The sequence below is a fragment of the Setaria italica genome, chromosome III (assembly GCF_000263155.2).
Source record: "Setaria italica strain Yugu1 chromosome III, Setaria_italica_v2.0, whole genome shotgun sequence".
NCBI classification, from domain to species: Eukaryota; Viridiplantae; Streptophyta; class Magnoliopsida; order Poales; family Poaceae; genus Setaria; species Setaria italica.
Window position 1 is genome coordinate 21,518,563 of NC_028452.1, and position 16,725 is coordinate 21,535,287.

At 41.5% G+C, this 16,725-nt stretch overlaps 1 protein-coding gene and 1 pseudogene across 2 annotated transcripts; one reads left to right on the forward strand and one right to left on the reverse strand.

Annotated features, from left to right (window-relative positions):
* Positions 1-722: 722 nt before the first annotated feature.
* On the reverse strand, positions 723-6,640 carry LOC101771849 (G-type lectin S-receptor-like serine/threonine-protein kinase At1g61370). 2 transcript variants are annotated; one of them, XM_012844329.2, is made up of 9 exons: positions 6,462-6,640; positions 4,709-4,884; positions 3,932-4,184; positions 3,281-3,503; positions 2,924-3,005; positions 2,730-2,768; positions 2,150-2,353; positions 1,966-2,046; positions 723-1,445 (listed from the first exon to the last, which is right to left on the reverse strand). In XM_012844329.2, exons 2-9 carry the CDS (start codon positions 4,868-4,870, stop codon positions 933-935), a joined length of 1,557 nt encoding a protein of 518 aa, XP_012699783.1. In that variant the 5' UTR covers positions 4,871-4,884; positions 6,462-6,640; the 3' UTR covers positions 723-932. The 2 variants fall into 2 exon arrangements, with proteins under 2 accessions (XP_012699783.1, XP_012699784.1); XM_012844330.2 differs by having other exon boundaries at positions 2,177-2,353; positions 6,462-6,637.
* A 6,533-nt stretch (positions 6,641-13,173) lies between these two features.
* LOC106804200 lies at positions 13,174-15,144 on the forward strand (annotated as a pseudogene).
* Positions 15,145-16,725: the final 1,581 nt, after the last annotated feature.

Here is a 16,725-nt window from a genome sequence, read left to right on the forward strand (position 1 = left end):
ATAAAAATGAAACGGCTTCAACCGAGGAGCCGGAGCTCTTTTTCAATTGGGCGCACGGAGCTGGAAATTTTGGCTCTGGCGGCTCCCTCCCACATGCGTCTGCTAATTGTTACGAGATGGCCCACATAGTTGCTCAAATTTACACCCAAATGCCACCGCAAACAACAGAGGAGCCAGAGCCCTTCGCCCCTCCGCACGCGTTCAATCCCGCACCGTTTTCTCGCCTCGCGTCGCAATAGCAGCGTTGGCGGCGCCATGAACCAGGGACATCGCCCAATAGCGGCATGCAGGGAAGTTCCTCCGGGTGGGGAAACCAGCTGATCGAGCCTGGCTGACCTCGATCCGGGAGTTGGGGGGCGGTGGAGGCGATACATCTAGGTTGGATGCGGCCCTTCCTGGATCGGCGGCGGCCAGCCAAGCGAAGGAGCATGGCCCGGCTTCAACCGCAGGCGGAAGAGTAGGAGCTAGGCAACGGGGAGTGGGGCGGCGGGGCGCTGGGTGGTGGGGAGCTGGGCGACGCGATGATGGGGAGCTAGGCGACGGGAGGCCGGACGACAACTCGAGGCTGCGCGGTGACTGGGATGGCAACGAGCCGAGGCGGCGCGGCACCAGGGAACCCGAGGGTCGGGCGGCGACAGGGAGCTGGGCGGCGATGGAGACGAGATAAGGTAGAACGTGGAGAAAAAAGAAAAGGAGAAGGAAAATGAAGAAAAAAGAGAAGGTGAAGGAAAAAAAGAAAACAAAGAAAAGGAGGGAGGAGTCCCTTTGCATTTATTTTAATCTGTAATTATTTTAATTAATCCTTCTCACATTATATACAGGAAGAAGGAAAATTATTGAAAAAAGAAGGAAAATAAATAGGAAGAAAAGAAAAAAGGAAAAGGAAAATAAAAGGGTATTATAGGTATTTCATCTTATCTAACTATTTTAAACTACACGGAAGAGACGTTTTGCCAAACGGTTTTCAAAAGGAGGAGCCGGAGCCGGAGAAGCCACTCCGCCACATGATCCGGAGCCGTTTTCAGATAAGCCGGAGCGCCGCGAAACAGTTGCAGCATGCAGCAGTAGGCAGTGACAGCAGCAGCAGATTTGCACCAGCCGAACAGCGGCCTCATCTCCCCCAGCACGTACCAGTAGCCAGCGGCAGTAAGAACCATGCAGAAGCCGAACAGCTTCCTGATCTCCCCTGCTTTAGGTTGCAGCGGCACGCACAAGCAGGCAGCGGCAGCAGCAGCTAAGCTCCAGCAGAACAGCTCTCGGATCTCCCGTGCTTTAGGTTGCAGTGCTACTTTAGGTTCCAGCAGCACGCACCAGTAGGCAACGGGAGCGGCAGTACCAGCTATGATCCAGCGGAACAGCATCGGATCCCCTGCTTTACGTTGTTCGCGAACAGTCGCCAGTTTCACCTGGCGCCCCTCATGGTCGTCCTTTTCGTTGTGACTTCTCTGCAAGTATAGAATGGCCTGCTCGTTTAACTGAGAGAACAATGTTCACATTAACGATAAACAGCAGGAAAGGATATACACTGCTCTTTTTATCTGCATAGACCATGGAGTACAAGAATTTAGGTTGAGCCCTAAGAGTTAAGGAGTTGTAAAACAAATAACTACATGATCAGTCATTGTGCTGTCTGTCTCCTAGATGAATTATTTTGGACTGCGACAATTGAAATCAGTTCGTGCAATCATTAGTATTTTTAGGGAAATTCCCGCAATCATGCATCTTGGACTACCATTTCATAAAAAGGAAGAAGAATAAGACTGGTATAGACAACTGTTCGTTTAAAAAAGGTATAGATTATTCCCACCGGAGCCACATGGTTACTGAGCTAAATATAATGTTCCAACTCACCACTTTTTGCATCCTTTGAGCCAAAATCTTAATCGCTAGAAATACCATACCGCTAAAATACTCAAGTATTACTACTACTGTTCCGACAATTGAACGGTAATGGTGAGAACTTGCCTTGGAACTTCCCCTCCTTAGGATTTTAGGTGTGCCTTGCTGCAGCCCACTAGAAGTCATTTCTGCCTGTTGAACAACTACCTACAGTATTGATCTCAGCCATTAGCTACGTTTGAGTAACACAAACGAAAACAGAGATGTACACATACTCTCGAAAATGAAATTCCATGTTGCATGAATTTACCGGTGCTATCGAAAAAAAGTTACTCACGTCGGTCTCCGTAAACCTATCCATACTCTCCGCTTTAACAAGCCTATCGACTATTTGCTTTGCATCTGGTCTCCTCCTTGGGTCATAGTCAGTGCATTCTGTCCCTATCTCAAAGCATACTCTTAACTGTTCCAACTGTGAGCTTGTCTCCAACCTGTCTCTCCAACTTTCTATTACCTAAGGAATTGCAGAAGTGAATAAGGGTTTTATGAAAATGAGCAACATCTTTTAGATGGGAAATTAGAGCATGTAGTGTATGCAAACCGCATACTTGATGTAAAGTAACAAAAAAAATCCAAAAAGGTAAATGAAATCCCACAGTTCATAGTCTACGTTGCTTTGCCCCCTTTGCATATTTTAGTGCTGCAAATGATGCATTGATACTCGCGGAAAAATTGTTTGTTTCTTTGTGGCCAATTTGTGCTTTGGGCTGCTCGATATACTTCATAGTGCTTAAATATGGAACAATGATATTATGAAGATTAAAAATGTAACATAATTATTTTAACATCTATTCTTTATCTTGAAACAACGTCACTATTGTAAAACTTACATCATAATCCTCGGGGGACACCTTTTGTCCTGTCAATATCTCTTTTATTATAACACCGAGACTATATATATCCGACTTGAACGTGATTATTCCACTGTGAATTTCCGGTGGTAAATAACCTCTGGTTGGAAATTTATATAGTCAAATAATTGAAAGGAAATAAGAGAATGTGATATACTCCTTCCTGTCAATATCTCTTTTATTATAACACCGAGACTATATATATCCGACTTGAACGTGATTATTCCACTGTGAATTTCCGGTGGTAAATAACCTCTGGTTGGAAATTTATATAGTCAAATAATTGAAAGGAAATAAGAGAATGTGATATACTCCTTCCATACCAAATTGTAGGTCGTTTTGACTTTTCTAAATTTATAAATATTATTATGCATCTAGATACAATGTATGTCTAGATGCATAATAATATCTATAAACTAGAAAAACTAAAATGACCTACAATTTGAAATTGAGGGAGTAATTCATATCCCCATGATCCTTCCGGATACGTACCCCTCAGAAAGAGCTTTCAAGAGGCTTAGTAAGCTTACAGTGATCCCCAAATATTTGAAGTAATAGCCCAGCTTTGCTTTTCATCAAAGCACCTTGAGAGACCAAAGTCAGCAATTTTCGGCACTATATCATAATCTAGCAGTATATTAGCAGGTTTCAGATCTGAGTGTACAATACGATTCCGATGAAGATAATTCAAACCTATGCAGATTCCTTTGATTATTTCATAGCGTTGCCTCCATTCAAGTCCACTGGATGCATCTAGAGTAGAGGATAAAGTGACTTTAGTACTTGGGGATACATTCGCAATATAATATTTGAAATCCAGCAACCCAGCAAATGTACGACAAGGTAAGTAATTTCCGTTATATGCTGGGATGCTTAAAAGAAATAATCTTTGATAAAGAAAAAAGAGATGAAAAGAAACCAATACTCCTTCTGTTTCAAGGTAAGTAATTTCCGTGTTATATGCTGGGATGCTTGAAAGAAATAATCTTTGATAAAGAAAAAAGAGATGAAAAGAAACCAATACTCCTTCTGTTTCAAATTGTAGGTCGTTTTAGCTTTTCTAAGTTTATAGATATTATTATGCATCTAGACATACACTGTATCTAGATGCATGATAATATCTATGCACCTAGAAAAGCCAAAACGATCTATAATTTGAAATGGAGGGAGTACAATCGTACCGGTAATTTGATCACGGAGACTCCCTTTAGCTACATATTCAAAGCAAAGCAATCTTTGTTGTACATCTGCCATGACAAGCTTTCCGTTGAAGCTTTCCATTTTCCCTTGTGTATTAGCACAATATCCAAGAAAACGTACTATATTTTTGTGCTTCACTTTCATCATACATTCAATCTCTTGATGGAATTTCTTCTCATGCATATACGTATGGGACAATTTCTTAACAGCAATCGTTCCGCTCCGAATCATTCCCTGCAATTGCGGCAAGGCTTTTCAGCATGAACTTGAGTTTTCAAATCAGCTATAATAATGTACGCACTGACCAGTCTAACTAAAAAAAACTTAAGCTGAAGGAAAAAGTGTGCAATTTACTTATAATTTAATAGTTTCTCTCACGTGCGGCTTCCTCAGACCTCAAGGATGGAATTACTGATACTATTTAATTACATCTGCTAGGATTCAAACTCAAGACACATTGAGTAGCATACACCTACCAGTATAAGCTGATTAAGAAAAGTGTGCAATTCAATTATACTTCAACATTTTGTCTTCACTCAAACTTGTCATCAATACTATAGAAAAAAATATATTGACATCTAAATAAGCAAATAAAAACCTTACCAAAACATATTTTATTATGGATTTAATTAAACTAGCTTGATGTTATAGATGCTGACGCATAATTATAAAACCTATCAGGTTAAAATTAGAAAAGGAAATTGACCTAGGATGAAACTAAAAGCACAATACAAGTTGGAAAGAATGGAGCAGCGTACCTTGTATACCACCGCAAACCCACCCCTGCCAATTTCCTTATCAGCTGAGAAATTATTTGTAATGTCTTCCAAAAGTGACAATGGCAGGTCAGTCGGCTCTACACTTTCATCGAGTAGCATGAGCTCCAGGACATCGCGTTTTGTACTTGCTGCGTGATCCATTTATTAAGATACTCCTGAAAAAGGAACAAAGATCTTGCCGAAATTACTCAACTGATCATTTTTTTTCCGAAAGACCATCAACTGATCATAAACACATAATTACAGAATGATGATCGCTCTTATTTCCCTCACTCCCTTATCACGCAAACATTGTTTTAATTAGATAAAAGACCATTACTGTCCTGCTTTTGATCGAAAGCAGATAATCACGCAAACATTGTGAAACAAATACTCTAAATAAACTGGACAGCTTTTATAAAAGGAGACGAGAATATCTCTTCCGTAAACAAAAAATTATTTTTGTTTACTATTTAATTCAACCGGCGAGCTATAGGTAGCTATAACAAGATGGCAGCAAAATTGGCGTTGAACCATCAGGGACAACCTTGGCATAATAAATCCCTTGGTACGACACAATTGAACATAATTAACCAAGGGAAACAAGCTCAAGCTCTTTAGCCTTACAGAAATACGGAGTACAACCATATGGTTCATAGAAATTACAAATACAAACTACGAAAATATTCAAGAAAGTGAACTACACTCTCGTTTCACTGCTTTCTCCACCTTTCTTTTCCACACGAGGTAGAACCCCATTTCAATTAAGGATCAATGGAAATACATGAGTCCTTTTGCACTCCCTTATTATCAAAATATTTGTCACTATTATTCGAAAAAAATATTTGTCCCTGTTGACTTTTTCTTACAACGTCTGACCATTTGTTTTATTTAAAAATTTGTTGTAAACATATGAAAAGATAAGTTATGTTTAACGTATTTTTCATGATAAACTGAGTCACACACAATAAATGTACTTATATAAATTATTTAATAAAACAAATGATCAAATATCATGATGTGATAAATATTTTGACACGTAAGTAGCAGACATCAACGAGGCCTGACCTGCTACCTAGATAGGAAGACTGAAAGGGGAACTAGACCGGGAAAGATAGTTCTAACCAGCGCGTCGTTACCAGTAGTAAAGAGGATACCAGACTGAGGGAGAACTAGAGTAACTGACCAGCCACCTGTCTAGATCCCCACACTATACAACGAAATTGGCCGACCAAGCTGTCATGGGAGAAGGTGGGCGAGATGCGAACTTCCTCCATCCATTCGGCGGTGGCCGCTTCGAGAGCTATACTCAGCTTCCTTCACCTACTACTTTTTTTTTTTGGGATCCAATCATAGGGTGATTGAACCAAACGGTGTGGAATCATCAAAAAATCATGAAAGTATTTAGCCAAACATCAAAACTTTAGTTGTTACGAGTAATAGCTTCGTTTGCTGGGTCTCGACACCTTAGTCCTGGAACCAGCGTGCACGGATTCATAAACAGATCTGCAGCGTCTTCTTCGCCTGACTAAGACGCCATGGCTGTTCCTTCCTAACCCCAGCAGTTCAGCACTGCCGCAAAGGACAAAGGTTCTACCCTGGGAGCATGCATGCATGGATGGAAGTTTCAAAGCATTCTATGACTAAGCGACAGCTTCTGAAATTTAAGTGAGCGCTCATGGGAGAAGGGCATTTGCACAACAGCAACCGAATTAATCATCTGGAGATCTTTCAAAGGAAAATTGGTAAATACCTGGACACACCCAGTTGCGTTGTGAAGGCGAATTTCAGAAGTTGCCCAGTCCGCGAGAGCGACGGAGACAAAAACGGAGGGTAAGGGATGTGAATCATTTGACTCCAGGGCAGGCAGCTTGAGAAAAGGGCCGCGGCACATAGACAGAGATTAGATCTGGACATTACTTTAGAAAGTGTACCATAACGCGGAATACTAGGGATGAGCTTTTTTTTTTCTCGAAAAAGAAAGTGTACCATAACGCGGAATACTCGGGATGAGCTTTTTTTTTCTCGAAAAAGAGGAGCTATTGACTATACTATTTCTGATAGGCTGGTAGTAATTCTTTCACTATCGCATATAATTGGCTTTGAGAACGGGACGGTACTCCCTCCGTTCGTATTCGCTTTTGTTAACCATATTTCAACAATGACACAATCATAAAAAAAATAACTCTGCTTATTATCTAGAAGTTTTTTCACATTAGCCCTATGACGTTTGCTATAATAACTTCTCATTGTCGATACAATTATTACTGTAGATCATATTTTCGCCCACCGCACCCACACTGCCGGATTTGACCACCGTGCTACACTGCCGCTGGCTTGCCCTGTTTACCGTGCCCCTCTGCCATGGGTCGCCGCACCTCTTGCCCCGTGCGAGGCCGCAGCTGCTTCTTGGCCCCATCGGCCACCGTCATGCCCCACTGGCCGCGACCGCCGCTCCTAGCCCCGCGGCCGCTCCTCACCCGCTGATATATTTCGACGAGGGCAAATCGGAAGGGGGAGGAGAAGGGCCACGAGAGAGAGAGAGGAGAGAGGGGGGGATCGGAGGAGGGAGGAGAGGTGCCACGAGCGAGTGGAGAGAGGGGATCGGAGGGGGAAGAGAGGGGTGAGAGAGGAGATAGCGGATGTAGGAGAGGGGGAGGCACTGCGGCAGAGGGATATATATAAAGAGAGAGGGGGGGTGGGGAGGGAGAGGGAGAGTGAGAGGAGAGAGCGAATGCGGGAGAGGGGGAGGCGCGGGACTCCTGAAGACTATCAACTCAAATGGATAAAAATTTCGGATCCGACACCTATCACCAAAAGGTTTGTTATACGAGCCGCCGGTAATAACATCACCGGTCGTTGGAACCGATAGTGATAACTATTACTGCTGGTTCGTCGTTGGAACCAGCAGTGAAGATGTTTTCACTGTTGGTTCCAACATTCACAACGCCCGCCCACTTGATAATCGGCAGTGATACTACATCACCGTTGGTTCATCTAAAACTGGTGGTGATAGGTCATTAGTTATAGAATAGCTCGTTCTATAGTAGTGCTAGGCTAGCTCCTAGGTATATACAATAATTAATGAGTACTATGTAACTTGACACATTATCTTTTTCTTACACGTGACACGCAATTCATGAGGATAGAAAGGGGCTTGTCTTCGTCTCGCTCGCCTGAGGACGGCAGCAGCTTGTGCTAGGAGCCTCCGATGCAAATCGACAATATCTGTTATCGTTGTACCTTCCGTTGCCCACCCATCAGTAAGTGAATCCAGTTGGTTAGAGCAATTATAATAAGATGATGTAACCAGAATAATGTAGAGTGTAACACACCAAATTGGTAATGAGGTGGAGGATAGAGTGGGAAAGAGAGAAGGGAAGTGGGTTCAGCTAGCTAAAATGCACGCTTCGTCAAAAAAATTTATGAGCGTTGAGATGGGCTGTGGAGTACTCCGTATATTATAACTATGGTATATATCAATTACCAAACCTTAGAGCAGTATAACAAAAAGCGAATCGACCGCCGTGTCAGCCTGCAAGATGAGGTGGATGTAAGAGAAAGTGCATGCCTGTCGATGTTGCCGTCGAACACGCACCAAGACTCTCATCCCACTTGCTAGGGCCCACCACGTCCCGCTCTCGTCACAGGTCACAGCATGCAGGTGAGGAAGAAAACGACGATAATAAAGTATCCTGTGTTTTAGCATGTGAAGAGCTAAACTGCTGTACCATTTGGTCTTACATGATGACAAGAACTGTCTAGCTAGTAGCCAAGTGTTTGTCTCAACTTATTAATCTTACTGTTATATGAATCGGCTGCTAGATTAGCTGTAACGAGACACTAGTTAAAGCTAGTAACGGGCTAAATTATTAGCCAGACGTACGGTAAATATGTGTGATTTCTCAACCGTGCACTGGTCGCTATTTCTACAAACGGTAACGGTGGGTAACATGCGCCCGATGCATCGTACGCCACCCGCTCCACTCTGCTAGAAAAAGCTTTCGCTTTCTCCCATAAGCCATAATCACGTCCAGAAGTCCGTATTTTTTTCCTTACTAATCGCTACAGGCAATACAAATCATAGATAAATAATGTACTAATCTTACTGGCAAGCAATCAATTCAGTAGATAATATAAACTACATTTGATCATGTTAATGAAAAGCATACATGTAGTTGCAAAGTATTAAACAATATACTTAAATATAGTTTATTATAATCAATACTCTTGCGTGCATACGAAAATTAATCTTCTCCTCACTCATAATATCAATTGGGCATTTATCATTACTGAGCATTACTGAATAGTGCAATACACATAAATGGAATTACAACTAATCATGAAATTGGACTAAAAAACGACATGCTTACTGTACCGGAAATATCACTACTGCAGGTACCCTCATATGTGCCGAATCGAAATTGTCATTCGTGCCGTGATGGCCCCGCACCACGGAACTGGTACGAATGAGGGTCTGTTATTCATGCCAGCGCACAAGAAGCACCTGTTAGAATATGTCTTTATTCTAATCGGTTTTTGTTAAGCACCGGTACATATAAATAACTAAGACTACTGGTGTTTCTTAAGCGCATACTCCTACCGGTGTTTTTAGAAGAGAAATATTATTCTCAAAGATTTAGAAAAATTTAGTTAATGAATGACTCATTTAAAAATTTCTTAATGAACATCAATAAACTAATAATCCTAAAGATATAAATAAAAACTCGTATATACTCATTTAATTGATTTTTGAATGCATGTTTTTGAAGAGATGCCGTTGAGAAGAATGGCTAAAGGTTAAATATACCTAATAACTACTTTGCGATAGCTCATCTCCTTTGGTAGGGTTCAAAGCGCGAGGTATGAAAAAAACTGAGATTCCGTGAGTAGAAGGTTTATGAAGAGTGACTTGGGTTGGTGGAGATGAATCACGATGATTTCAATTCCAAAGATACATATGCCGGATGGAGAGTTTACGTGATGATAGTGATGGTGATATTTGTAACCTTGATGGTGATATTTATAACCTTTTGTAGTGGCCAAATTCCAATTCTGGTTGTAAGCGAAAGAATGATTACAGGTCACATTTTTTTAATGAACACATCTCTATGCCTCGTTATCATTATGTTATCCTACTTTATTTGTTGCGATTTGTGAAAGCATGAACTGGCTAGGAACTATTGCTATATTACATTGATTTCGTTTCTCGCTTGTCTTTCATCTGTTCCCTTCTTTCCTTTTTCTGAACAAATTCGTCAACAAAAGCAGTTTTATATTTGCTAGGGAAAGATATTTGAACAGGCAAAACCAGTTAGGTTCTGTTTGTTTGAGCTTCCTGGCAAATTCTCAACGTGAAAATCCACAAGCTCAAATAAACAACAAATTTCTCATGCAGCTTCTGAAAAGCTAAAAGCTCAGAAAAGCTAAGTTTATATGGAAAGTTGGAAAACTCAGTTTTATGAACTTTTCGTAGCTTTTTGAGTTCAGAAAGCTAAACACATGTTTTAAAAACTAGTGATGGCTTTTCAGAAAAAAGCCAGTAACAATTTTTCAGAAAAGTTCAAAAGCTGCCACTCAAGCAAACAAACTTTACTACTGCTCTAAAGGATAAGGGAGTGTGCTTTTGTTGGGGGTGCAGGTTATTGTTGTAGTTGTAAGTACAATTTTCATTGTAATGTGCCTCTTTATTTGTTACCTTTAAATATGAAGGTTTGGCCCACTGAGTGATGTGTGTCTTGGCTCACATTCAACAAAGGTTGATGTGGAGTTGTCAGAAGTTTTTTTTAATTCAGGCTGTTGTGCTGTTACAAACCACGTTCATTACTGTCGATGATATGAAAGGTCAAGCTTAGATATTATGTATTGGGAGATGGACCTACTCTCTTCCATTGCTAATGAAAATCTGAACTCTGTATTTTTCCTATCTAATACTAGAGGTCAGATGGCCAATTTCTATACTTGGAGCTGAGATTAACAAAATATCCCCATAAGAATTAGTTAAGCCGTTCGGGAAGGTTCTTTCTACAAACTTTGAAGTAAGTTCTCAGGTCTTTTTGTTTGAGGTTATTGATAGCTTCTCTGCATGAAATGACAGAAGTTGAAACAAATAGCAAACAGCGAACTTCTTGTGCGGTTTTAAAAAGCTGGGAGCCTAGAAAGTCGAGTAATCTCAATTTTATTAATTTTTTTAGCTTTCTAAGATAAGAAAGATAAACACATCTTCTAAAAGATAGTATTAGCTTTTAAAGAAAAATAGCAATAGGTTTTATAGAAAAACTTAAAATTTGATGACTCGAAATTTAAATAAAAGCTGAAGGTACCCGTCAGTCGGCATGCAAGATCACCGTAAAGGGACACGCCAGCTCCACGGAGCTATCTGAAGTCTTTAGCTAGAGGTTCAATACGCGGAACTAACTTTTTTGAAGATAATATATAAAGTTTATTGCTCAGCGTAGTGGAATGTACCTTTTCCTATTTGGTCAAAGTTCCGCGTCCGGGTCCCCTGCGCTTCCTAGTTCCATCGGTTAGGAAACAGACAGGTCCCGCTCCCCCACCCTTGCCAACCGGAAGCGTTCCTCACCCTCTGCCACCGACCGTCAGGCCGATCGGCGGCAGCGCATCCCACAGGCCAATCGACGGTGATGCCCCAAGGAGTGTGAGGCCGACGCTTTACCAGGCTGACAGACGACGCTCCCCCAAGCCAGCTGGAGACGACGCCCCACGCGTCCAGGCCCCACAGCCAAGCTGTAGCGCGTCCCACAAGCCGACCGGTGGCTGATTGCCCATCCTTCTGTTTTTCGTAGAAACTGGGTAAGAGGCTAAATACGGTCCTGGTATCGCATTATAGGGAATGTTTACATGAGGTGCTAAACTTTAGTAGGGTCACATCGGATGTTCGGATACTAATTAGAAGAACTAAACATAAGCTAATTATAAAACTAATTGCATGGATGGAGTCTAATTCGCGAGACGAATCTATTAAGGCTAATTAATCCATCATTATCAAATGGTTACTGTAGCACCACATTATCAAATCATGGACTAATTAGACTTAATAGATTTGTCTCACGAATTAGACTCCATCTGTGCAATTAGTTTTGTAATTAGACTATATTTAATACTCCTAATTAGTATCCAAACATATGATGTGACAGGTGCTAAAGTTTAGCGGGATGTATCCAAACACCCCCTTAGTTTCATGGATATGTGGCTTCGTGCAGATCAGCGGCGTCTGAATTTGGCAGCACCAGGCTACCCCAGGTAATTGCTATTTTCTTAGTTTAAAAAAAAATATGCGGACGATTAAATTTGCTGTTGTTGTAAATGCTATTCTCACAAGATGGCTAGCTCATATTCAAGAATCATCTCTTAGCTGCGACATCCATGATTGGATCTCAGTGAAATAAAATAATAGCAAGTGGAAGTAGCTAGTGATATCGTGGTGTAGTTCCCTTTCTTCACATTTTGTATTTGGTAATTTCTATGAACTGTTTTAGTTGTACATATACATATTTGTGCAAGACTAGAGAACTTAGATTATTTTCTGTTGAAATACGCAATGCATACTTGGAACATTCTAGAAGATTGTGGAGATCTCAAGAGACTAACTTTGCTATGTACAAGGATAAGATCATAGTAAGGTAGGAAGGTTCTAGAAAATTGGAGAGAATGCATGAGCCATAGTTGTCATGGTTCATGGTGAAGTGTAGAATATTCTAGAACTAGATATTTTAGCATGGTAGAAATATAAGAAACTAGATAAGGATGAGGAGGGTTCTAGAGTTAGGATATTTCGTATGGAAGAGTGTGAAAACTGCCACATGGCAACACCACAATGACCATGAGCACCTATAAATAGATGTGCTCTCCTCCCCCCTAGTCCTACCATGGTATGTGAGCCATAGGTGAAGAGATGGCAAGGTTGTCATGTAGTACAGTGGTGTCATGGTAGGGTAGCCACATACAGAGTGTAAGAGTGAGTGTTGTATCAAGTTGTGAGTAGGTGAATAAAATATTTGAGTTCCCTTGTAGAGAGTTGATCTCCCGTGTTGGTGTCGGTGTGAAGGTCTTCTCAGAGTAGTGTGGGTATAAGGTCCACAGAAGAAGTGGTGTCACACCACTTTGGTGCCACTTCTAGGGAGTCGGTGTCAAGATTTGGCCGCCGATTTCTCAACTATTTCTTTCATTTATTATGCTGGATCATTGTAGCCCTACTATGTTTTAGTTCAACCTTGTTATTGTCACCAATGCTATCAAAGTTGGCCAGTCGACAGGTAAACAACAAATTAATCATGTACGTCTAGGGGAGATATATTTGTCCCTCTATGCGGTACTTGTTTTTGTTCACATAGAACTTTTGTTTTACAATGTTTGCCATTGAGTGAACAACACTAAAACAGAAGAGTGTTCAACTGAGTAATTGCACATTTGTTTTTGTTCCTGTTTAAAGGAGATTGTGGTACATGGATCGAGCAACAACTACAAAGCGTGAAGTCCTTGAGCGCATGCTACTCAATGAAAGCGTAGAGCCTATTGACATGCCATTATCACTTTTGAAAGACATCACCAATGGTTTCTCTGATGATAAGAAAATTGGCATAGGTGGGTTTGCAGTGGTTTACAAGGTATCATGGCTCTCAAGTCGATCAATCTTAGGCCCCGTTTGGCAGGGCTCCAGGAGCGGCTCCTCCTGCGGCTTCTCCTGAAGCCCTGCCAAAGGGCGCGCTCCGGGTGAAAGGGCTCTGGCACCGGCTCCGAAGCCCCGTGAATCCTGCTGAGAGGAGCTATTTCGGGGAGGCGGAGGCCAAAAAATCGGCTCCCACGGCTCCTCCTCAGCTGTTTCCCACCGTGCCCTCGGGGGAGGGCCCGCAGGCAGCGGAGCCGGCAGCAGGTAGGCCGGGAGGCGGCGACCGGCGGGAGGCTGCCGGCGGCGGGGAGGTGAGGGCGGGTGGAGACGGCGATGGCCGGGAGGTGACCGGTGGCGGGGAGGTGGGGGCAGGTGGAGACGGCATCGGCGACAGCCGGGAGGCAAGGGTGGAGGTGGCTAACGGTGACGGCGGGAGGTGGGGGCCAGCCGCGGGCCGGCGGCGGGAGATGGGAGCTGGGCGACGGGGGCTGGAAGCAGATAGGGAAGAAAGGGAGCAAATAGGGAGCCGATGGTGGGAGGTGAAAGAAATAGGAAGGGAAAATAGGGAGAGAAATAGGAAGGGAAAAGAGAAAAATAAATAAAAATGGAAAAGGAAAGGGTATTATGGGTATTTCATTTTATCTAACCATTTTGAACTACATAGAAGAGCCGTTTTACCAAATGATTTTTCAAAAGGAGGAGCCAGAGCCGGAGAAGCCACTCCACCGGTGGAGCTAGAGCCGGAGCCATTTTCAGAGGAGCCGGAGCCCTCCTAAACTGGGAGCCCTCCCAAACTGGCCCTTAGTCACAGTTGGTCTGAAAACTCATGTTGATACTGACAAGCCTTTCTGTGAGTGCAGGGAATGCTTCAGAATGGGACGATCGCTGTGAAGAAGTTGTTTCACACGCATATCCACGAGCAGAAATTCCAGCAAGAGGTTGAATGTATGATGAAGGTAAAGCACAAAAATATAGTACGATTTCTTGGGTGCTGTGCTGACACACAAGTGAAAATGGAGAGCTTCAACCGGAAGCTTGTCACGGCTGATGTACAACAAAGACTGCTCTGCTTTGAATATCTACCTAATGGGAGTCTCCGTGATCAAATCACCGGTAGGATAATGTGTGGCAGGTAGTGTTGATCTTTCCATCTCTGTTTTCTCTATTAAAGATTATTTACTTCAAGCATCCCAAACATATAATAAGAAATATATACCTTCACTTTATCATACTACCTAGACTTTATAAAATACTATATTGCAAAAGTATCTAAAGTACTAAAGTAGCTTTATTACTCGCCTTTATAGATGCATCCTATGAACTTGAACGGAGACAATGCTATCAAATAATCAAAGGCATCTGCGAAGGTTTACATTATCTCCATCAGAATCGTATTGTTCACTTAGACCTCAAGCCTTCTAATACATTGCTGGACGATAATATGGTGCCGAAAATAGCAGACTTTGGTCTTTCAAGGTGCTTTGATGAAAAGCAAAGGCAGGCTATAACTTCAAAACTCTGCGGATCATTGTAAGCTGCCTATGACTGTCGAAAGCCCTTTTTTGGATGCGGTGGTGCTTTCCTTTGGGAGGAAGGAGGGCTCTATGTTCTCTTTTACCGTCAGTTGATTGGGCTCTATGCATTTCCATGCAGGGGGTATTTAGCACCTGAATTCCACTGTGGGATAATCACGTTCAAGTGAGACATATACAGTCTTGGTGTTATAATTACAGAGATACTGACAGGACACAAGGTTTGTCCTGAGGATTATGATGTAAGAACAGCTTATGCGATTGTTTCAAGATAAATGCTACTTCCTCTGTCCCAAATTGCAGTTCGTTTTGATATTTTTGATTCATAATTTAGTATGTATCTAGACATAGTGTATATATAGGTACATAGCAAAAGCTATGAAGCTAGAAATGCTAAAATTACCTATAATTTGGGACGAAAGGAGTAGATGTTTAAAAAAACTTATCACGCTTTTATATTGTATAATATCATTTTCCCATTTTTAGACACCATTCTTGGAAGCACATTGAATAGAGCAAAGCACAAATTTGCTGCAAAAGGATCAAACTTCTTATTTCCTGAGTATCAGTACTGCACTTAAATATGCAAAGGGAGAAAAAAAGAGCATAGACTTGAACTTTGGGTGTACTTTATTTTTTTTGGATTCTACGTTAACCATGCGAGTCTAATATACTACTCCCTCCATCCTAAATTACTATTCGTTTTGACTTTTCTAAGTACATAGCTTTTGATATGCATCTAGATATATACTTATGTCCAGATACATAGTAAAAGTTATGTATCTAGAAAAGTCAAAACAAATAGTATTTTGGGATGAGTGAGTACATACCTCAGTTTCCATCTAGTTGCTTCATTTCGTAAATCACTACTCACTATTGCACCTGGTAGGTACTCGAAAGTTGGAGATACAGATTAGAATACACACAGCTGGAAGAATTACGGGTATGCATTCAGATAGGGAAAGAATGCACTAACTATGACCCAGAGACCAGATGCACGGCATATAGTCGATAGGCTGGATAAAGCAGAAAGTACGGATTGGTCTCTCAAGACTGTCGTGAGTAACTTATCAAGAGCAAAGGTAATTAAGTTCATGCAACATGGAATCTCAGGCTATGCGTACATCTCCAATTTCATTGCTCTGTTGTTCCAACCTACTAGGTAATGTCAATTCAGTTAGACCTTAATGTGAACTTGGTGCTCTCAGATAAACGAACAGGCCCTACTGTGTACTTGGCCCAAAACTGGGAGCTATAGTAACCCACGTGGTTAATGGCATTGTGTAGTTTAGCGTGAACTTTTCAGCCATGTATGATTTTATCATTTTTTTCAAATAATTTTGATTTATTTCCAGTCCTATGCTTTGATTTTTGTTGGTATATATGTAGTACGTACCCTTCAACATAAGTTAGGTTTCTTTGAATGGGTGCTCTAAGCATGGAATAATTATATAGTTACATTTTCTTTAATTTGAAATGATATCATGTGTTATTAGGTTTTGATAATAATATTAGCCACTGTTAATCTTTTTTAATATTTTTTGGGTTCCTTTGTATTGTTGTATCCTATCTATGCAGACCGTACAAATACAAACTAGAAGCAAAAAACGCCAGAAGGTTTTTGTGGATAGAAGTTCTAGTGATGGTGCTAGTAATGAAGAGTACTATAATACTCTACTACCTGGTATTCCGAAGGCATGCTCCTACACTAAGTTTTTTAAGTAGGTTTTACTGCTTGAATGTTAGCACAAAGGGGAAGTGAAACTCCACTATGGAAGCAGTACAATTTAATGCGGTGATTCCTCACAAGCACGTCACCAAACGCTTTGTGTGCATACAAAGAAACAGCCTCTTGG